General features: G+C 41.6%; 3 protein-coding genes across 3 annotated transcripts; 1 reads left to right on the forward strand and 2 right to left on the reverse strand.

Annotated features, from left to right (window-relative positions):
- Positions 1-833: 833 nt before the first annotated feature.
- On the reverse strand, positions 834-23,831 carry LOC144630583 (uncharacterized). Its single transcript, XM_078488954.1, has 10 exons — positions 23,773-23,831; positions 23,494-23,666; positions 22,221-22,344; positions 20,712-21,268; positions 20,192-20,266; positions 2,157-2,414; positions 1,890-1,946; positions 1,338-1,380; positions 1,130-1,194; positions 834-1,016 (listed from the first exon to the last, which is right to left on the reverse strand). Exons 1-10 carry the CDS (start codon positions 23,788-23,790, stop codon positions 896-898), a joined length of 1,491 nt encoding a protein of 496 aa, XP_078345080.1. The 5' UTR covers positions 23,791-23,831; the 3' UTR covers positions 834-895.
- LOC144630602 (uncharacterized) lies at positions 7,780-9,065 on the reverse strand. The gene has a single exon (XM_078488975.1). The coding sequence runs from the start codon at positions 9,063-9,065 to the stop codon at positions 8,079-8,081; it is 987 nt and encodes a 328-aa protein (XP_078345101.1). The 3' UTR covers positions 7,780-8,078.
- On the forward strand, positions 9,572-10,825 carry LOC144630755 (uncharacterized). The gene has a single exon (XM_078489125.1). It carries the CDS (start codon positions 9,572-9,574, stop codon positions 10,823-10,825), a length of 1,254 nt encoding a protein of 417 aa, XP_078345251.1.

A 23,831-nucleotide genomic window follows, 5' to 3' on the forward strand; every position in this document is an offset into this window, starting at 1 on the left:
AGACTACGCTACTACAGATAGACCAGGTGGACAACAATAAAGAAGAAAGGTACCTTTTAATTGCAGTTTATTCGTGTTTATTACTTCACTCGAATAATTACGTTACCTAGCTTGGGCTCCCTATGGCCGTTCTTGAAAACTTTCGTCGCTACGATTTCTGCCCGTTTTTCCTTCGTTTCGCCCCACTAACTGCCCCTGGGTCTCCGAGGATGTGCTGTTTCTAAAGTTTATCCTCGCTGAGATCAAGACTTTACCTCAGTGAAGTGAGTTCGATTCGAGCCCGCAAAGCGGCCCATTCAAAGCGACGAAGTCGCGAAAACGAGCCACGCAAGTCGCGATAGGTCGACCGTCCCGGCGTGTTAAATTAATAAAGACGACGGACTTTTTCTAAAGTCTAGCTTGAGTCTAGCTGAGATCCCCCACCACAGCAAAACATGACAAAATGATGTCAAGATGCTGTTGCGTTCTTGTAATTAAATGATTTACCGTATCATAATTAATAATCATCCAAAATAGAAAATTAATTTCCAATCAAATGTCTGAATTGTAGAAAAGGATGAACAGCAAAGAAAAACCGATAAACATCGTCGAAACTTCGGGGGCAACCTAGTGTCAGCTATTTCTAGTAATACCCAATGAGAGTTTAAGAAAGCTTTCGTCCAAATCTCATCCTTCAACTCTCCGACACTTTCTCTTGTTTGAATTCAGCACGGAGACTGGGCCCTTGTTAACTGGCAGCCATGTTTCAACTCCTCGTTTCCAGTCCTCCAGGTTCAGTGAGGTTACAAACTTATAAGTAACGAGCATCCGTCAGTGTCGAAACTCGGTGCACCCTTTTCGTAAGTCTTCGATACACCTCCGGCTTTCATTCGAAATCTAAATCGCAGTTAGCCAATTACTTTCCCAGAAACGACTCCAGTGCCGCCGGTGTCCGCTGAACGGAGTTGATATTTCGTCGAATACGATCGCTAACGGTCGAGGTTGTCTTCGAGGAAAACGACTGAATTTTCATGTCTCTGTAAAGGAAAAAATATAGAAGTCAGTAAATGATCAGTTGAGGTTTTGATAAAGAAGAAGCGACTAGAAGATAGTAAAGAAGAATTTACATAAAATTAGCAACTTAACTCACTTTAAGAACGTGGCACTTTTATCTTTGTCCAAAGCTTCGTTCGTCTCTAATCTCGCATCTTCTTCCTGAAAACCATCAGAACGGTATTATTTTTTAGCACAAGCAAAGTCCTCAAGTTACCTCTGATGTTTGCGTTACTTGATCCTGACATGTCACGCGAACTGACAAATCACGTTACTGATCAATTTTCTAGGAGATCATTACTTACCCTGTATCGCTTGACATTCTTTCCCCTTTGTTCATCTCGCCATCTAGAAAAGGCAATAACGTTTAAGTGAACTAAATCAAATTTTGCAAGAAGTAAAAATCAAAAAAAAAAATCGTCAGGTACACCAGTTACTCAAAAATGTTGATACAAGCCTTCAAGATCTCTAAACCTCTGTCTAAACATGGAAAGAAGTTCTCCGATTGGTTCATTGAAACTGCGGAAAGCGCGGAAAAACATGTAGTCGCGGGAAAAGAGCGGTAAAACAAGTAAAAAACACGGGAAAAGTGGCGTTCAACAAATCAAATCACGAGTTGGGTTTTGTACTTTTACTGTGAATGTCAGAATATCTTTGCTCCGACTAGTTACTTTAGATATCTTGACATAATGAATATATCGAAGACATTATGTGAACTGTGGATTAATGATGAAATGAATGAAGTGATCCTCGCAGTGTGTAAGCAATTTAAGCAATTGCATTTTTTTAGTTATCTTGTACCACTTAGCAAATGAAACCAAATTAAGCTCACTGCTACAATATGTTGAGAATCTTACTTGGCATTTTCCATCATTGCAGCAAGTCGCTTCTCTTTCTCAGCATCATCCATGTGTCTGTTACATTTAAAAAAGATTGAAAAAGTTCAATAGTTAAGTTTGTTTTCATTCAAGATAAAAAAATCACCGCTCAAAGATGAAAGACAAGAAAAGATAGCAAGGAAAAGATTTTGCTGATAAAATATTTCTAGGATGAAGATATGCTGAGATATACAAAGCGCCGCTTTTAGTCTTTCATACACTTACAAATACAGTCTATAAACTTACTTAGTGACCGCAGACCCCCCTTTCTGCCATCCTTTACCTCTGTCAGGGGAAGGAGATTTTCGTGATTTTCTGGGGGGTGAGTGTGAGGGTGACCGACTTCTTCTCTTTATTGGAGATCGGGACCGGTGCCTTCTGTCCTTTGAGGGAGAAGATGATGAGTTGTGTCTGTGTCTTCTGTTTTCTTCCATTCCTCTCTCCCTCCTGGTTGTTGGTGATTTTGATCTTGATCGCATTTGAGGTCTTCTTCTTTCTGAAGATCTAAAGAAGTAGAAACAGGGATAAAGACTGATGGTAGCCAACTAGCCACCGGCTGGTAGAAATGCAGTTTTGGCTAGTAGGTTCTGGGCTTACACTAGCAAAAATGGATAGTTAAAATTTCAGGAATTTGATTGGAAGAAAACCGTACATCAAAATCGAAAATTAGTTTTGGCTAGAGAAATCAAAGCTGTCAATAGCCAATAGGCTAGCTAGCAAAAAAGTTAGTCTCAGGCCCTGGGAAAATTTAACCCTTTAACAGAAGTCTCTTAGTTGCTCAAAATATCAATTCCCCGTAGCAATAGCTCATTTGCATGATGACGTCACGCACGCAAAGCATTCGGGTAGTTGTAGTCATTATGATCCAAGATGGCGTCTAAGTCGGGAGGGTTTACCTGCTGTGTTCCAGGCTGCTTTAACAACGACACACATGTACGTTAGGAGTTATGGCGCAAAACCCGCAAACCGTGACAACTCACTCGGCTCGCCCAGTTTCGCCTCGCTCCTTGTCACACAGTTTGCGGGTTTTGCGCCCATAACTCCTAACGAACATGTGTGTGCGCGGCTCGCCTCGCTCCTTGACACACGGTTTGCGGGTTTGCGTCCATAACTCCTATCGTACATGTGTGCGCGAGCAACTTCGTTGCCGCAAGCCGCTTTTTTATCCCTATTGCGCCACGAGTTACAAAAAAGGCTTTTGGTGGCACCTCTAACGGCCCGCAGCAACATAGTGCGCCACCTGTGCGCTAGATTTATTTTTCAATTAAACAAATGCCCAATAAAGATAAAATGGGAAAAGGAAGGAAATCAATCATATCAACATGCCCAAAAAAAATCTCAAACAACACAAAAGAACAAGACTTTATGCGTCCTAATTACAAGAAAAACTCAAAAAAGGAAAACTATTTAATAAGAGAAGAAACCATCGAATTGTTAAAAACATTTGACAAAAAGCTTCTTGCAAACTTTTTGACAAACAACACGTGTTAAAAACATGCAAAAAATTGTCTGACAAAGTGCAAAAACGTTTTTTTTGACAGAAAAATGGTTGCCCTGCTAGCGGCACGCAAAATCGCGAGCGGCTTACGTGAGTTGCGTGACATTTTCAGAGAGAGTCTGGAAACCATATTTCTAGTTCTCAGGCCCTTGGACGAGCAGAAAGAAACATGGCGGCCTAATCAGGATTTAGTGTTTGGGCCGATAAAAAACGAAACAGAACAGATATTACAAAAAAATACGCTCAGTTAACGCGCTGTAAGTTTTTGTGCCCCCACAGAAGCTGGCGAAGTGAAGCGAAGAGAAGAAATCGAGAAATAACAGGATTTGATCACAGAAGTTTATCGATCGATCGAAAGAACTTTCCCGAAACATCGGACTCAATTGGGCCTGTTTATTTTTTTTCTGCTTCAAGCATTGCATTCACGACTTGATATGTTATCTGTCTGACCTCATTTTGCCAAACGGGAGTAGAAAGTTCGGTTAAAATAAAGCAAATCGCCTGTGTTTTGCGAATTATTTATTCAACAACAATATAACTCACATGCAAATATTGAGCTGAGAACTTTCTAGCACATAAAAGAACAATATAAGATCCCGGTAAGTTTATTTACCAAGCGTCATTACTATTTTTAGTTAATAGGTTATTTCCCGATGTAATGACGTCTTTTGCGACCAATCACAGTTAAAATTATAACTTTATATTATTCACATAAGCTTTTTTGCATCACACAAGCAAGCATCGCCGATGTATAAAGACGTTTATCAAACCTTCATTGAAAAAGAAGCAAAAGACACAGCTTACGGCCATGAATCATTTGGAAACGACAAACGAGGGTCCGATTATAATATTTAACATCGGCTATTCGTGCCTTCGCTTCACGAAACCGAAGCAATTACGGACAACAATCAGATGCTTGGTCGCGTGAAGAGATGTCCGCTGTTGTCAACGAACAATTTTCCATAGATACCGTGGCCATAGATGTCCGCCGTTGTCAAGGAGCTCTTGCCAAGATACCGTGGCCATAGATGACCGCCGTTGTCAAGGAGCTCTTGCCTAGATACCGTGGCCATGAAATGTCCGCCGTTGTTAAGGAATTGTTTACCTTGGATACCGCGGCCATGAAATGTCCGCCGTTGTCAAGGAATTGTTTACCTTGGATACCGCGGCCATGAAATGTCCGCCGTTGTCAGGAATTTTCCTTGTACCGCGGCTAGCGGTATGTCCGCCGTTGTCAAGAAACATTTAACTTAGCAACTGAATAAAATTATTTTACTTTACACACTTGTTTTGTTTATTGATTGCTTATATATTAATAAATACAACGGCTCTTAAGCAAAAAAAAAAATAAAAGTCAAATAACCCCCCGCTTCTCACCTAAATAAATGCGTGTTACCCGTCTTTCGCTGGCGGCCGCTAAAATATTTTGTCGCAGTCAGAGCGTGACAGGCAGGCTGAGGGGGATTGGGACTTTGGGAAAATCAGAATCGTGGATCGTGGATCGTGGAAAAAAAGAACACAGCCTCAAATGTTATATTTATTTTTTTGAACAGTCAGATTAAATCCAGCGTTCATTTTCTCAAATCTGATTTCGACTCGGCTGACAGACGTCTTTTTAATTTCTCCAGTTCTTGTTTTTTTATCTCATTTCTCAATTTCTCAATGTCCGGCTGTGGAGATGGTTTTTTTTGGCTTAAATTTTTTGAAAGGTGCCTGCGAACAGACTCTTTGAGAGCCATGTAACGAGAATATTCATCCAAAATAATTTGGAACTCTTTGTCATCAACTTTATTGTCAATGAGAGCGGCAGAAACAAGTCTATTGACTGTTTCACGTTTGGCAACAGCAAGCGAAGTAATTTCATTATTTTTCAAAATTTTTGGTTCAAGTTTTTTACTTGCTCCAGTGAAAGCGGCAGACAAAACGCCTGTAATGGCAGCACATGCAGCGAGAGGAACGCTTACCGGCAAACCAACGACCGTTACCGCGGTGCCAAGACTGGAAGCAGAGAGAACACTGGACAAACCACCCATTGAAATTGCGGAATAATGGAAAACAGACTTCACCTTTTTATACTTTTTCAAAACAGCTCGGTATTTAGCAACTTCTTTGTCAAAATCCGAACAAATTTGATTGATTTTTGTTAACCTAAAGTTTTCTGGTTGATTTGGCAAAGCTGGATACAGTGTTTGTTTTACGCTGTTTTCTTCGCTTACACCATAAGCAGGGGCACTCGGAAGAACATTAGCAGATGACATGGTCTCGTATACAATAAAAAAATATTAATTTAATTCTAATTCAAAATGCAGCGGAGCTCCAACAAAGTCAAACTTACTGCCAGTTTTGTCTTTGACGGTCAATGTGACACTGTTCACACTCTGAACAGCGTCGATTCGACGTGAATTATTGATAAAATTTTGAGGGTAATGAACCAAATCATAAGGTTTCCCGGTTATTGGTACACAAGCGAGAATGTCACTTGGCTTTCCATTATACAAGTTATTTTCTTTGGAAAGTAAATCGCAGTGAATGTAATAAAAGTCTGGTATAGTAAAATCTTCAATTCTTGCGTTAGAAGCATCAACAATTGTGTTCTTAAAAAGTTTAGAAAGATTTTTATCAAAAGAAAAGCTTTCAATACTTTTTGTTTTTGTTATTGAAAAGCCTCTTTTTAAATCATCCCTTTTTACTGTTAGCTTTTGTTGATCTTTGAACTTATTAGTCAGGTAAGTTGTAATTTCATCAAAATTGTAGTTGCCTGGGAAAAAAACAGCAACATTGTTGCTCACATTGTTTTGTTTAATGCTTATGGAGCCAATTTCTTCCAGATTACGCCAGCTGTTTTGTAACGAGCATGACAGCAGGCTGATAAACCTTGGTTTTTCAATTGGCTGGTCAAAGTAAACAGCTTCCCCGTTGGAACTCGCGTCGATTGTGAGCACAACCATCTTTATAATTATCTTTTGAAAAATAAATCTTTAATATAAAATGGCGCCGCCTATTCCGAGAGCTGATTCCAAAGAAAGAGATTTTATGAAGTGGATGAAAACCCCAGAAGCAACTAAAATTTCTGAAGCGGCAAAAGACAATGCGTGGAAACCTTTTCTTGCAAAATATCCAAACGCTGACCGAACAAAATTTGTTGCACAGGTTGAGTTCGCGTACAACCACACAGCAACGGCAGACATTTATTACAAGGCAGAGCAAGGCCATTTGATAAATGTTTTTGGCTCTGACAGCAAATATTGGAGCCCAGAGATGAAAAAAGCACTGGGGGTGAATCAAATTTCAGGCGGTTTTCCACAACAGCTGTCACCAAGTGGCGCAAAAGGCTCATCTTTGCCAATTCCCGCGGTTGGATTTCACGAAGCCGCACCGAGTTTGAAAAAAATATTTAACAGCAAAATAAACATCTACGTCACACCAGATCAATATTTCACAACGAAATTAAGAGAGATTTTTCAAAAAACAAAACTGAAGCATTCATCAGGAAAAGAGTCAAAAAGGTGGCTTGCTAGCCAAAATATGGGCTACTGGCCTCAGCAACTTAACTTTGCTGTCTGGTGCGCGACAACAGGCAGTGGGATAAGTCGTGAAATTTTTGATGAAGAACACTCAGCTCTCAGTTTGCCGCCTGTTGTGCGAAATTTTTACCTTTTTCACGTTTATTTCACAATAAGGCGAATATTGTTTCAGATGGGGGGAATTCAGAGCGTAAGTGCCTTGCCTGGCGACCCAACGTTTAGCCAGTTCGACAACAAGTACGACGTGGCTTCGTACAAAAGAATATGCGCTGAGTTCGGTGTCGACCCGTCAAGCGATTTTCGTTTCACAAGAGGCGCAAACCACGGACTTGGTGACGTTTATATCTGGATCTCAAATATTGGTCCGAAAAATTCTGGAGCAAAATATCCCGATTACGATAAATTTTCGGACGAAGGCGGAACTGCAAGCAAAGGTAACTTGATTCAATACATCGAGCCAGACGACGCTGCATATGCACAGGCAGACTGGTTTTGTCCTAACGCCGCGGAAGGGCTGACTCAGGCAGGTTTGTCGAGAGTAAACCAGTCGATAGAGGCTTTTGTCTACTGTATTTTGGGTTCGCAGGTCAACGTTCGAAGTAGCATACTTGGCACAGGCGGCCGTGCAAAGGAAGCGCAAAGTGAGTTCCTCGTGTTGGTTGAAGACGCTATAAGGCAACCTGATCTGGCAAAGTCGGTCCAAAGATACCAACTCGCAATCGATGAGGCTAAGGTTCGGCTTAACCTTGCCGTCTGCCCAGGTGCCTGGCTGATGCCCGCTCGTATGGTGATAAACACAGAAAGCGTTGTTGGCTACAATAACCAGCTTAAGCAGGCTGTTGTTGGGATGAAACTAGGAGTGAATGATGAGGTTAATAAAGCTACAAAAAAAGCAGCTCTTAAACTGATGGCGGGAGGAAAATCAAAAATCAACCCACCAAACAGCCACCCTTCAAATCCTATACACAAGAGCGCCACAGCAAAAAAAAATCAGGCACCTGCAGCAAGCGCTGCTGAAACACCAGCTAGCAGCACGCAAAGCGCTAAACCTACGAAGGCCGTAGCCAATGATTCACACGAAATAAACAAAGCAACTGTCGCTGTTGGCGCGGTTGGAGCAGCAGCTTTGCTCTACACCCTTATGCGCTAACGTCTCTTTTTGATGTATTTTTCAACAAGAAAAGCAACCACAGCAAGGATAAGCAGCCAGGTATGCTCTGCAAGAAATCCAATTACTTGACCAGCTGTTTTGAAAAGAAATTTCGCAATCGAGCCAATGAGACCAGGCAGAGCTGATGCTACCTTTGAGCCAATATCGCTTAGGCCTTTCCCCAACGCTTTGCCGGTGGCCTTTAATGCATTTGTAATGGTGCCAATCACAGAACCAATCGTGACACCAGCAGCAAGAAAGATTGCTGTTACTGTCACGCCATTTTTTTTGAAGATTTCTTTGATCCTCTCACGAAGTGGAAGCGCTCTTTCTCTTTCTGCAATCTGTGTTTGCAAACGTGCGAGCTCCTCGGTTCTTTCAGCAACTCTTTCTTCAGCAGCTTGTTTGTCAGTGGGGGAGGTATTTTCATCCTGTATTACTGCTTGATCTTCATCGTTTTGTCGCTTCAGCTCGGCTTCTTGCTCTTTTAGATCATCCAACGCTCTTGTGTCGTTGAGCCTTTCTTGCAAAGTGTTTCTTTCTCTCTCTTTGGCAGCGAGGCTTGCCCTGAGTTGGTCGACCCGTGTTTGTTCTTTTGTCTTCTGCTTCGATTGTTTTTCAATGGCTACCACCTCTTTTTTCGCGTTGTCAAGATCCTTTTGATAATTTTTTTTCAGTTGCTGCAGTCTCCGTAGTTCTGAAGCACTTTCAAGATTCGAACCGTGTTCTTGAGTAAGTGCTTCAATCTGAGCTTGAGTTCGCTCGATTTTGTTTCTCAGATCTTGCACTTCTAGGGCGGCTTTTTCTTTTTCCGATGCGAGTTTTTGGGCCTCTTGAAGTTGTTTTTCAGCTTCTCTTAATCTTTGGCGTTCAGCTTTTCTTAATGTTTGGCGTACATCTCTTATGCTCTCATTTTCTTGAGCAATAATATCTTCAGCTGACGGCCCAAGTTCATCTTTGAAGCTGTCTAAAAAGCTTTTCATGAAGCCTGACTCATTTTCTTTTAGAATCTTGTACTCGCCTTTTTTTGTTCCTACAGCAACAATTTTACCCTCATTTTTCCCTTTGCCTCTTCTGATTTTTATTTTTTCAAAGTTTGCTTTGGGAAATTTGCCTTTTATCATGTCTACTGCTTTTTTTAGTTTTTGTCGCAAATTACTTTCATTTTGAAGATCACTTATTGAAGGGGTTCTTTCAAGAAAAGGTGTTTCGTCGTAGGATGTTTCTGGCAGCCCGCTCTGTTCGTGCTGCATTGTTTGCATTTCATGTTGTTCACCCCCATGGTAGGGTGTGGATACCATCCCGGGCTGAAATGGTCGGGTTGTGTCGACCTCTTGTTCCTCTTCATCATCGTTATCACTGTTGTGGTCAAGATCTCGGTCCAAATCAGGGTCCTCGTATCCAAAATCACCACCACCTGTTGCCATCACGTAATTTATATATATTTTCAAATTAAACTTTTCAATTTAACAATAAAACCAATCGAGAGATGGCTGCTGTTCAAGAAAACCTTCGACCGGGACGCGTAGAGAAAACCCTCGGCGCACTGAAAGCCGAGCGCGCGGTAAAACGAATCACTTTTGACCGCACAGAAGCCAATCCAGAGGAAACGTTGTATGTTTCAGTGCCCAAGCTGAACGAAAACGAGGTCATTGTGCCTGGCTCGCTGGCGCTGCGCTTCAACATCGACTTGAGCGGAGGCCATGCCAACAACTTTCTGGTTGACAACGTCAGCCGAGCTCTAGTCGACAAGTTTGTTGTAAAGTATGAAGGCACCGTCGTGCAGGACACGGTTGGCTATGACATCTACAAAATATTTGAGGATTTTTTCCTTTCGCAGGAGGAGCGCGACGACAGGGTGCCAGAGGGCATTCAGAGCGAGGACCTCAACAAAATTCGCTCAAATGCTGGCGATAAGAAAACTTCAGGAGTCGAAGCAGAAAAAAAGCTGAATGAGCTATATGGAAATAAATACCGGATCCGTCTGGATCACCAGATTTTAACTGACCACGGGGCATTTTATCCTCAGGCACTATACAACGATCTTCTGTTCGAACTGAAGCTCGCGGCAGCCGAACATGTTGTAAGAGGCTCAGATGCAACAAAACTGAAATACAAGCTGACAAACATACAGCTGGAGTACGAGATGATAAGAAGCAAGGAAATTGCAGATGAGGCGTTCAGCGCTTACTCGGGCGGCAAAGAGTTCGCTTACGACCACATCCAGCGTGCCGAAGTTGTTACTTTTGCAAAAGGATCCGACACACGTCTGAATCTTAAGGTCAACCCTCAGAGGAGGTCCCTAAAAGGTATCTTGCTACTTTTTATAGAGCAATATGCCAAAGGTGCAAGGATCTCGGAAAAGTACATTAACCCAGACCTTACAAAAGTAAGCGTCACTGTCAACGGCTCGCCAAACATGCTGTACAACAACGGCATCGAAGGAATGGACATATGGGAAGAAGTTAAAAGATTCTACATGAAAGAAAAAAATAAAACGCAGCACATGACCCTGCAAAAGTTTTACACAGAAGACAAGTTCGGCCTTCTGATTGATCTGCGTTCCATGGCTGACCACGAGATGCACGGAAGCGGCACGCGCCTTGTGAACACAAAGGATGGCGTACAGCTTGAGCTAGAGAGGAAAACAAGCGGCTCAGGTAATTTGAACTGCCACATTTACGTAATCAGCGACGCCCAAATGAATATAATTAACAGGCAGTTAGAATCTGTGCTTTATTAATATACGAACGAAGATGGATCCTTCCAACATACCCTTCAACGCTCTCATTGTTGGACCAACGAACTCAGGAAAAACAAGGTACGTGGTCAATCAGCTTTGTGGCCCTTTCCGAGGCAAGTTTGACTATATCGTGCTCATATGCCCGACTTTTGCGCACAACAAGACTTATTATCGCTTTGCTGAGGAAGATCTTCGATTTTTTGTTTTAATTTGCGAGCAGCACGAGGTTGAATCTTTGTTAAGGCTTTCAAGATTTCTTTTTGAGGGAACGAACACGCTTATCATCCTCGACGACTGTGCTGCTTCGAAAGATGTAAAAGGAAGAACAGGGGAGTTGGTGAATCTTGCTTTCTCTGCTCGCCACGCAGGTTTAAGCTTATGGGTGTTAACTCAAAAATTGACAAGCATAACCTCCTCATTCCGCGAAAATGTTGCGGCAATCGTTTTCTTTTACACCCCCTCTGCCAAGACCACGAAGGCAATCTTTGAGGATTACGCTGGCGAACTTGCCAATGAGGATTACAAAGAAATCATTTTAAAGCTAAAAAAAAATAAGTTTTCGCATCTTGTCATTTCTCATCGCCACCCTTACGGCACAAAATTTTTTTATTGAACATATTTTTTAGAGTAATAAATGGCTGACCCGTTCGCAACTTCCCGTTCCGAGAGCGTCAAGGACGCTGCAAGTGAACAAGAATTAGCTTCCGTAATGGAACTGCTAGGAGCTGAACCAGAAAGTACAGAAAGCGCTATGGCACTCATTCAAGGCCCTGACATTCCTGCTTTGCGTGAACAGCTTGCAATCCTTGTTTCAACAGGAAAAGCCAAAGAAGCAATCGGTGTGCAACTGACACACGAGCAGGTGAAGCGCTTGACAGATAAGGAAGTTGAAAAGTACTTAAAGAGATATGAGGCATACGTTGGATCCAAAACAACCGACAGCTTGATTGACAGCTTTATTTTTCTTGTTACCAAAGTCGTTGGTAAGGCCGTAAATATCAAGGACGTCAATGATTATCAAAAGGAACTCAAAAACGACTACATTATCAGTAAAGAGCTGTCCACTTTGGCAGGCGGTCTGGCTTTGAAATGCGGCCGATTTCTTGCCGTTGCAAATGCTGCGCTCATCACAACAAAGCACATTGATTTAAACGAATTGACAAAGTTGCAAGCCAAAGGGACTCTTGAGTCCCAGCGCCATGGCGCTGAAACACTAACTACTGAAGATTTTTCTGAGAAATGCTAAGAAAATGCTAAGTAATTACTGGACAATGCTTAGAAATTGCTGACCAAAAAAGTTTGCTGAGCATTTTTCATTTAAATATTATTTTTTTCTCATTAAATAATGGCCGAGATCGAACAACGTGAATCACAAACTCCGATCGCTCAAGAAGAACAGAAACAAGTTACTTCAACAACTCCAGCAACAAAGCCTGCCAAAAATCCAAAGAGAGTGGCTGCTGGCAAGCTCGCGGCTGAAAAAACAAAACAGGCTCGTGAAGCACAGAAAAAAGCTGCTGTCGAGGCTGCTGCAATAATTGCAAAAGAAAAGGAAAAGAAATCTGCTGCTGCAAAGCGAAATGTAACACCACCGGACGTAACGGAACCAGCTCCGACCGAGCCTCAGCCGCAATCAAGCGGTCTCACCACAAATCAATGGATATCTTTGCTTGGTATCGGCGTTGCAATCGTTACAACTTATGTGAAACGCGAAGACATAAAAGCCTTTATAAACGAAAAAAGAAGTCCAACATTTAAATCTCCGCCAACTCTTATAACTGATGACACACCAGTTACAGCAGAAAGTATTGGAAGGGTTGCAACGCGTTCTTCAGACACGCGCCAAACGGGCTCTAGAATTCCGCAACCAACAAAACAAAATGGCTCAAAAAGAGGAATCCGTCCGATGGATTAAAAAAATTATTAAATAATTTTCATTTAAACATTTTGATTTTTAAAGTATACAAAACACGATGACCGACACGAAGACATACACTATGCCTGACCCAATGGATTTTGGAAGCTTTGTTTTGTTGGGTCTCTGTGCCGAGTTCTTTGGGAAATTCTTCGAAGAAGATGAGGCACGAGCAACAGCTGCTTTGGAAGGGACAAAAGCCTTTTTTAACCAGCTGAAACCAGAAGAATTAAAAAATTTTATTGCTATTGATGAAAAAACTGTGGAAAGTTTAAACAGGCAGTATGAGGATTTAATAAAACTTGAAAAAGAGTATGAAAAAATAGAAAATGAAGAAAAAAGAAAAGAGAAGATTGAAGAAGCAAAAAGTTTGATGTGTGCTGAAATGGAAAAAATCTTTAATTCCATGTGGCATGATGTGTTTGTCCAACTAAAGTTTTTAAGAAAGTGATTTCTGTTTTACTTTCTGACTTCAGCAATTAACTTTTTTTTTATTAGAACTCTTTGATGAGATTAAAAGAATTCATAAAATTATTTTTCAATTTAAATATTTATTTTTATTTTATAACAAACACCATGTCTGACAACAAACTCGTAAAAACACTCATGGATGCCGCGACTCTCACTGGCCTTGCCGCCGGAATCGGCTGGGCTGCCAAAAAAGTTGTAAAAGAAAACTTCACATCCGACCCAAGCAGCAGTTTTATGAACTATGTAAAGTTCACAGCCGTCATGGCTGGCAGCGTTGCACTTAAACAGTATCTCGAGGACCAGAAAATTCTCCCCACCAATTAAAAAAATGTTAATAATATATTAACAAAGTTCAAAAATGGCAAGCATCGCTATTATGGCTGGCGGCGCTATCTTAAACGCTGCTGCTTTCATTGGCGGCAACTACCTTGCTCGTGCTTTGGGTGGCGGAGATGACGCCGCTTTGAAAGAAAAAGAAAGACACGACAAAGCTCTCGAGGCTTACCAGGCAGCTTACGCGAAGTACTCTCGCGACCGCACCAAGCTCCTCGACTGGATACAAACCAACGCGGAAATAAAAGAGCAGGCCAAACAGAACTTCACAAACACTGACTACGCTTTCAAACTCTACAACCAGGCACATCCTGACAAACAAATGATTCCTCCGAAAGAACCCAAGTTCTCTGATTTCTATCAGCCAAGTGAGCAGCAGAAACAAGGTGAACTTATGTTCGTTGGCGCTGGCGCGCTTGCACTTGGGTACGCTGCCTTTCGGTTTCTTTAAACTTTTCTTTTTTTCTTGTATACACAGTCACGTTGTGACACACGCACGAAGTGCTCGCATGGATGCAAAGATCTCAAAAGTCTACTATAGCCCCCAGGGCTACTGGAAAGGAATTGCCGCGATAAAAAAATTAGCCGAGGCCGCCAAGGTTTCCGAAGATGCCGCAAAAAAGTGGCTCGTTAAGCAGGCCCTTTGGCAGATCTACCTTCCGGCACCCCGATACGTTCCTCGCCCAAAATTCGATGTTTCTACTCCAAACGCGGTCCACCAGGCGGACCTTCTTTTTCTGCCACACGACAAACTGCCGCGAGGGCGAAAAGTTTACAAATACGCTCTGACTGTTGTTGACGTTGCCAGCCGTTACAAAGAGGCCGAGCCTTTGACCTCCAAAGATTCAACTGAGGTTGCAAAAGGTTTTCAGACAATTTACAGGCGAAGTGCACTAAAATGGCCACAGATGCTTCAAGTTGACCCTGGTCGCGAATTCATGGGAGCTGTTACCAAAGAAATGGAAAATCACAAAACCTATATTAGACGCGGGCGTGTTAATATCCACAGAGATCAAGCTATTGTTGAACGTTTTAATCAAACACTGGCAGGGCGCCTGTTTGGTTATCAGTACGGTGTCGAGATGAACCTGCCATCTGGCCAGCGGTCGACAGCGTGGGTAAAAAGGCTTCCCGAAGTTGTTACCGCTCTGAACAACGAAGTAACCAGTCTTACTGGCAAGAAACCTGCTGCTGCAATCAAAGAAAAGGCTGTTTCGTCCAAGCCGTCCTCAAAATATACAAGACCTGTTGGCTTGAAAGAAAAAAAACTCCCCTCTCTCGTTAATGTGCGCTATCTCTTCCAACCTGGCGAGCTAGAAGGCGGCGTAAAAAGGGCAACAGATCCGATTTGGTCATTAAAAGTCTACAGCATCGAAAGGTCTGTTACTAAACCTGATCAGCCAGTGCTTTATTACTTGCACGATGGCCCCAAGCGCGGCTTTGTGCGTGAAGAATTGCTTATTATTCCTCCAAATACACAGTTACCACCAAGCACTTAGTGCTTGGGCCCCTTGGGCTCAGAAAAGCTCTAAACGTTCTGTTTATGTCGGCTTATATCCGTAAGCATTTGTATGTATCCCATCATCCGCTATCCATCGCTTTGAGTCAAATGGCGACAGCGATTTTTTGTTGACCACTATAGAATACATCTCGTGGCCCTCGCTTCTTAGCATGTGCATTTCGTGAAAGCTCTCTTTGTTTTGAAAAAGTGTATCTTTGAAGTTTTTGTGATTTATCTTATTTTTTATCACACATTTTTTCACACCCTTCGCTTTTTTGATATTTTTTTCGGGTTTCACAGGCACCGTTTCACGGTCACTCTGCACTTTTTCTGTCATTATTGAGTACATTTTCGGCCTCAAACATACACATTCTGAAATAGTGTGAAGCACTGGAAAAAGTTCTTTTGTAATCTTGCACTCTTCTTCTATCGCGCACTCGTCTTTCATTTTGCCTAAAACTTTCTTGTTTTTAGATGAAAAAAGTGGATTTTTTTTCGGATATCCGCTTGTGTCATACTCGTCAATGTTTTTTGCCATGTCCGCGTAAAAGTCTTCTGTTTCTATCTCAAGCAAAAGACTGTCGGTGTCTGTGTAAAGTAACTCGCATTTTGACCCATACTCCTTTTTCAGGTGGTTGTAATAAAAGTCATACATGCATATCTTACTTAAATCGAGGATAGTCATTCCTGTGTAGACCGGCTTGTTGAGAAAAAGCCTGCTTTTGTGCATGTCTATTCCAACCAAATCGTTTGAAAACATTACATGCCTTGAATACAATGGGCTGGCAACCAGTTTTCTTATTTTGTATTTTTCGTCGCTCCGAACTATTTTTATGTCTACTCGGTTTCTCAAGTTTTCCATTGTTTTCCCAAAAACAGAGTTATTCATGAGCTTGTAAAAGTTCTTTTCAAAGACACTTTTGGCTCTTTTCCTGAGTTCCGTGTTCATTCGGATATACGGCTCCATCCACGCCTCTTGTTCAAACTCCAAAACCCTGTGCACCTTTTTGAGCTTCATTCCTTGTTTCAGATAAAACTGCAGGTTTCGATAATGCACGACGTAATTGGTTTTGTTTTCGAGAGTCAATACGAGCTTTTTGCTGTCTGGCAGTTTCAAATCAAGATCTTTTATTATTTTTTTCTGGTAAGGTGAAAACTTTTCTTCGTTTATTTTCTTTTTCTCTGGTGCCAATGGATAGCTGTTGTGGGCTCTGTGCAGTTTGGCGGGGTATTCAAGGTCCACCTCTAAAATCCATCCAGCTTTTGCTTGCTCCTTTTTTGTCATTATTTCTTTTTCTGTTGGCATTACCTTTTTCCATCTAAAACCGCTTTTTGGCAGCGGTTTGCTCATTGCCCAGCCGTAAAGGTTATTCGCATCAAGGTACGTTATGTATTTTTTGGGCTGGCTCGGGTCAAAACCCTCAACATATGGATTGTTTGCCTTTGCGTATCTCTTGCTGACCATTGAAATTCCGCCTCTTATTCCCCTTTCCACAAAGCTATGCATTTCATAGTCTGTGAGCAGCTCAAGCTCCACGCGTGTCTTTTTCAAGAGCGCGTCCCAAGAAAGGCCTGGCGACGTGTAATAGTGGGCTGGGTCGAGGCCATAGTTCTTAAGGCATAATTTTCGAAAGCTCTCAAAAACATCGGCCAACAGGGTTACGTCTGTCTTAACGTAAAAATCGTGGTAGTCTCCCAGGGTCTTGCAGCCAAAGGTTTCCCACACTTTCTTGAGCGTGTTCATAATCTTCGTCAGTTATGTGCTTGTCGTTCAGCTTGCTGTAAAACTTCTCTTTTTCTGGCAAACTTGTTTCTTTAAATCACTCCCATGAGTTCATGTACCCGTGGGGGAAGACCCCCTTTTTGGTTAAAAGTTCAAACTTTTCTTTTTCGAAATCGGCTTTTGTTAATTCTAATTCCTCTTTTGGCATGCCCTCTACAAGCGAATCAAGACTCTGTGGCAGGAAGTTAAAAGTGTCGATAAAACGCAATCCGCCCAGCGAAAAGGTGATGTATTTTTCCATGTTGTTTGCAACACACTTTACCTCTTTCTGAGCCTCTTTTGAAATCTTCGACATCGCCTGCATCAAATGGTGCGAGTCATAGCCCTTCAGGTTGTGAAATAAAACTGGTATTTGGATCGCCTTTGGGTTTATTCGCATCAACAGATTGCACAAGTTGTGCGCTGCTCCTCGGTACTTCCCTGTTATGTGGCAATGGTCCTTTACCACATCTTTGTAGCTTGGCTGGATAAGCGGTTTGTGGCAAGCCAAGCAGTTTTTTTGGTTTTTTGCGGCCTCTTTGTGCCTTTTTTTCGTCAACTTTTTCATACAATAGTAATATTCGGTCGTCTTTGGTGGGAGCTTGGGCCCATCTTGCTCTGCAAGACTTTGCACCGTTTTTTGCTTTTCGTAATAACATTTTTTGTGTAGCTGCCCAAAGTAATTAGTTTCTTCATCATCCCCAATCCACACCGGCAACGAGTCTAAAAAGTTTTGTTTCATCAACGGGCCTTCGCAAATGTGGCAAACGGTTGCTTTTTTGAATTTTTCCCAGTCTTTCCAAGTCATAACAATTGGAGGTTCTCGTTTTGACAATTCATGCCTTATTTTTTGCTCTTCGATTAAAAGGCAGTTTAAAAACACTTCCATGGCGTTTTCTCCTCTGTAATCAAAGGGCTTTTCACTTTTTCCATCACTCCTCACAACCGTATAAGAAAAGCCGCACGCCTCGTGCTGTTCCGTCTTTTCTGTGTAGCTTTTTTGCTTCAAGTCTTCCAGTTCTTTTTCATGCTCTTTTTGCTTCTGGCGGTCTTCTGACGTTTCGCGTTTACATCCTTGCATCTTTCTTAACAATGCCTCACAGTCTGCGTAAATCACAAAAGGCACTTTCATTTGCTTGTGGTAGTTTTTAAAATAAAGGGTGTTGTTCCCCTCTTCCGGCATCTCGATCCTTGTCGGCCTGCCATTAACTCCATTGCAATATTTTTCGTGGTTCTCGAGCAAATCTGCTCTTGAAAAACCGGTCAAGCACAACATGCAAAAGTGTTTTTTGTTGTGTGATTTGCTCTGATCGTAAAGCAGTGCGCTTACTCTTTTTACAAAACAGTAGTGCTGGGTTTCGCCCGACTCAATTAACATAAGACAAATACGGGAAATGCTTTTTTCTTTTTCGCTAATTCTGAGTGGAATCACACGGCCATCCACCCATCCAAAGACGTTCATTGCGAGTTTTGGGTTTTTCGCCTCAAGCCTGTCAAGCTGTTTTAGGGGTGTTGGAAAATCGATTCCGCTGTAGTCTATCCCGTCATCGGCTGGGTACTTGCTTGGCCTTTGGGCGTCTTTCCCATCTTTGGGAGGAAATAGCGCCGCCCTTAGTGCCCATTTTAGACACTGGTTGTCCTTGTTTCGGACGTTTATAAGGGCTTTCTTTTTTGCCAGTTTTGGGGGCAATGGCAGGTAAGTCCCTCCACGCAGTGGCTGATAATTCGCAACGTTGATGTACGCCTCAGTTATTCTTTCAATAGCCCAGCCTGAGCCTCTTTCTGACCAAGACTCGATTTCTCCCTTTGCTTTTTCAATAAAATTGTCAAAATTTGTTTTTATTTCGTCTTTTTTGTTTTCTGTGAAAACGTGGGGTTCTCTTTCTCTGAAATAGTGACTCATGTGCTGAGTAACACCGTTCGTTTCTTTTGAAAACTTTACTTCAAGCCCAAAGCTGGCTTTTATGCTTTTTAAGTCTTCAATTTCGCTTTTTAACAAATCAGAAAACTTTTTTTTGTTTTTTCTTGCAAATGTGTACAGATCTTTGTTGTTTCGGTCATTTTCGGGAATTGACATTTTCCATACACGGAGCCATTCGTTGAAATCTGTGTGGGCCAGTAAAAAAGTTGAATTTCTTTGGGGGTTTCTTTGAAATTCACGAAGGTTTTCTTCCATCATATCTTGCAAAGACTCTGTCGAGTATCTTGCGGCGGCCATCTGTTGTATATACCTAAGGAAAAATATTTGTTCAATTGGAAAATAAATCTAGCGCACTATGTTGCTGCGGGCCGTTAGTGGTGCCACCAAAAGCCTTTTTTGTAACTCGTGTCACAAGAGGGATAAAAAAGCGGCTTGCGGCAACGAAGTTGCTCGCGCACACATGTACGATAGGAGTTATGGACGCAAACCCGCAAACCGTGTGTCAAGGAGCGAGGCGAGCCGCGCACACACATGTTCGTTAGGAGTTATGGGCGCAAAACCCGCAAACTGTGTGACAAGGAGCGAGGCGAAACTGGGCGAGCCGAGTGAGTTGTCACGGTTTGCGGGTTTTGCGCCATAACTCCTAACGTACATGTGTGTCAACGATAAGCGTAACAGGGATCTCTCTTTTTATATTTTTCCGAAAGATGTCAAGCTAAAAAATGTATGGCTTAAAAAGATATCGAGGATAGGTTTTAAACCAACCAGTGGTAACCGAATTTGCAGTCAACACTTCGAAGGTGGTAAGAAGACGTACAGCATTTTCCTCATTTGCCGGAACATTTGCCGCCATCGCCGCCATTATGATTCAAATGCGCCCCGCGTTGACTACAACTACCCGAATGCTTTGCGTGAGTGACGTCATCATGCAAATGAGCTATTGCTTCACAATCCTTCTTATGTTAGTTCTAAGTGTTTGGTGGTATATCAAGACAATATCCCCTGGTTAATGATTTTCTATATTCTCACCACCTGTCTGCTTGATAATGTATTGATATTGAAGGGAGAAATTAGTTGATGATCATGCTTGGGAATTAAACCACTGAGAAACTGTGCAAAAAGCCAGCCTACAACTTTTTATTTTACAGGTTACCAAATGACTTTAAATATCAACAGCAACAGCAAGAAGGGCGTTCAATTTACTAAGATCTCTTCGCAAAGAGGGAGGTGTCATGTCCTAACGGTTAGCTCATTACACTTTGAATTGAGCAGTCCTGAATTGACTGCTCTTTGGCAAGACACTTTTCTCTCACAGTGCCTTTCTCAACCAAGGAGTAAAAATAGGCTCTGGCGAATTGTTACGGTCTTATTCACTTCATGCCAAAATCTCTACATGTACCTTTTATCTTGCGAATGCTTGTATTATTTTTTTGTTAACAGTTCCATTCAAGATTTATTCCTACCTATGTCTGTAAGAGTGGTGGTCTCCATTTCTGTAATGGCCTCCCCTTCTTTCATTTTCTTCATCAACTCTACTCCTTTGTGCAAAGGTAAACACCAAATTAAGGTTTAGTTTTTTTGTGCACATACATTTTGCATGGTTAAAAAGCCACAATCCTACGTATGCAATTACTCGCATTATTCATGAAGAAGGAAATGTACATGTATTGATACCTATCAGCTAATTTATGAAGGAACTATCACACTGACCGAAAACAGACTACCGCAAACAACAAATGAACACTTGCCACTTTTCAATCATTGGTTAAAGCCAGAACTGCTTTCATATTAACGCTATACCCCTACAAATATTAGCTCTTCCAAACTGCAGAACTATTCTTTACCTAACCACAAAGCTATTTTCTACCTATTAAAGTGCAGTACACTACTATACATGGCACAACTAACTTGTGTTGATTTTAAGGCGTAATCTGTTTAAGTCTGTCAACACACTTTCACCAAAAAACAGAGAATGCAAATTACCTCTGTAATTGTCGGTGATGATTCCTGTGAGCCCCATTTAACATTTCCTTCCCTTCTTCAACATGTCTCCTTTTCTTGTTTTCTCTCATCCTTTCTCTTGTATCTTCTTCTGACTCCTCACTCCTCTCTCTGTGCCTCTCATGTCTCCTTTTCTTGTTTTCTTTTGTCATTTTTCTCATGTCCTCTTCTGACTCTTCACTTCTCTTTCTGTGTCTCACACTTCTGCTTTTCCTATTTTCTTTTGCTAATTCCCTTGTGTCTTCTTCAGAATCATAACTTCTCTCTGCATGCCTCTCCTTCCTCTTTGCCTTTCCATCTTTTTCTTTCTTACTTTTCTTTTTCTTGTCCTTTTTCTTCTTCTTTGACTTCTCCAAATTAGCTTGAAGCATCTGTTTTAACTGCTTCATCTTCACTGGATTATGAAGCAGCTCTTTTCTCTTCTCTTCCTCTTTCTTCTTGATGAGGAACAGAGGATCGTCACGCACCTTGGCTGCAAGGTCATTCGCGGTGTTGGCCCCAGCATCATTCATGAAGGATGCCCCTGGGGCAGTAGATTCCTAATAAAAACAATACCTGTTATCAGCGTTCAGTTACCCCTGACATGTTCATGTGTATTAGGGACTGCAAAGCAGGGTGAGGGTAAGACCGTAGACTGAAGTCACATGGATTGTACTGAGATAAAGTACAGTAACTGTCAAATTTCTTGCACGCTCGGATGACATTTTAACTTATGCAAAGAGGAGCACAATTTGATTCAGCTTAGTTTTTGTCTACACCACTCTGAAATCCAAAGCTAAATTTATCTTCTGTTTCCGTGGGTCTTCGTTTTAGGCCAGTGGGTCTTTGCTTTAGACTACAGGGTCTTTGGTCTTCATTTTCGACACATCCGAATAATACTAAACATTGATAATTTTAGAAAGTCTTAGTTATCCTCTGACAAAAGATGTGGGAGGTATGGAATGAGTGGATCAGGGTAAAGTCCTGCCAGGGTTTATTTTCTATTTTATTGTCAGACAAGACACTTCACTTTTCACCTGGGCTTGACTGTTTCAAGGATGGATAACATTATCCACCAGGCCCCAGTCATTCAAAAGGTGGATAACACTATCCACCGAATAAATCACTATCTGGTGGATAGTGCAGTATGTTTTGTTAAGACTTATCCACTGGATAGGGATTTATCTGGTGGATAGAGTTATCCTCTTTTTGAACAACTGGGGCCAGATAAATTACCCAGTGGATATCATAGTTTGTTTTGTTAACACTTATCTGATGGATAGTGATTTATCCAGTAGATAGTGTTATCCACCTTTGAACAACCAGGGCCTGGAATATAAATTGGTACCAAAAAATTGTTGAGGGACCCTGATAAATGTGTTGGGGGATAACCTGTGCAGGTAGTAAGCATTCCACCGTGCAAAAATGGTGACTAATTTATTAAGCAGGTTTTAAGCAGCCTGGAAGGGGCACTCGTGCTATGGCCCGGGCCCCAGCATGATCTAAACCTACCTCTTCATTTTCCTGAGCCATGGGGTCCACAGCTTTATCAACAGGTTTTCCCAGGAGGTACAGTTCATGATCCACTTGGCCAGCGGCAGCAGCATACATCCAATCAAGTCGTTCGCCTTTTTTTCTTAATTAAAATATATAAGAAAAGATCATTATCATAAGGTATTATCATATTTATTTATCTATGTAGTACGGTTCTTTTTTTTTCTTCTTAGAATTTAAGTGTAAATATTTTAACTTTAAATAGCTTAGATATATAATAATGTAAATAGTGTCCACAATTAGCTTTTTTAAGCTAAATACCTCAGACACTTTAATAAAGTATTTCATTTCATTTCTTCATTTCATTTCATTTCATTTCATAAGGTGTAAACTGGACGATAAGCCTGTGACTAGTGAATATTAATGGGAATGTGACCTATTACTTTCCCTCTCAAAGACCTCTCACTTGTCTTGTAACTCGGGCCCCATTTACATGGAAAAAGGATGATCCTAGCACTAGGATCACCCTCCTTTCATGTAAAATAGAATGATCCTTGTGCTAGGATCATCCGAGCGCCATATGTTTTCAGCTTTCATTTTACATGTAAAGGGTTGCATTTGGCCCTAATGCTAGGATCATCCTAGAAAAAGGATCATCTCTCATCTCAGATAGGATCACCTTAGCACTAGGATCATTCAATTTCACATGAAAGGAGGATTATCTTAGTGCTAGGATCATCCTCTACCCATGTAAATGGGCCCTTAGTCATCATCGTCATCATCATCATCATCATCATCATCATCAGAAACAACCTTAAGTTATACAACAACAGTGCAAACATGTCCCACCACTGTGCCCTGTCTGCTGCCATGGAATCCAGATCTTAGCTCTGTTCAAACCATAAAAATCCCTCCAGCAACAGATTTCCAGAATCTCTGCCCTGGGATTGTGCATTTTCTTCTTCAGGTATAAGGGAAATCTTACAAGTCAAGACAAAGTCCCCTAAGTTGAGTTTTATTGACTATGTAATACTGATGCCGTTGTCATTTATGACAAAAAAATGCACTTAGTCAATCTGTGTCCCAGTATATAAGCCACAGAAATCAAGTAACCACACCTAGGAAATACGATTTAAGTTAAAATACCCACCACTAAGGTAATATATAATGATTAATCAACGTGAACGCTTTCAGTAACATCTGGAAATATGTTTAGAACAAGGTTTGCGTGACTGACAGGCAAATCTTCCCCATACCGAGAGCAAATGCATGCTGATATCTCTCCACTCACTTTGCTATTCCTTGCTCCACCGCATGTCTTTGCATATCTTCCCGAGCTCTCTCTTCTTCCAGTTCTTTTCGCAATTGTTCGATTTTCTTCGTCTCCGCTTCGGCTTTCTGTTCTGCCTTCCATACTCTCTCCACATTTCGCAGCGTCTGTGGATGCCAGCTCTTCTTTAAATTCTGTTTAAAACAAAACAAACAGTTAAATAATTATCTAATAACCATTCTGTGCTCATAAAGCATCTCAAAGGTGTATAATTTCGTTGTATTTTAGCAAAAATCGTACCAAATCGCCTCCCCCCATCTTGAAAAATCTCGCTGTTTCTGCGTCACTGTGTTTACAGG

The sequence above is a fragment of the Oculina patagonica genome, chromosome 11, assembly GCF_052425735.1.
Source record: "Oculina patagonica isolate OP01 chromosome 11, crgOcupat, whole genome shotgun sequence".
Classification (NCBI taxonomy): Eukaryota; Metazoa; Cnidaria; class Anthozoa; order Scleractinia; family Oculinidae; genus Oculina; species Oculina patagonica.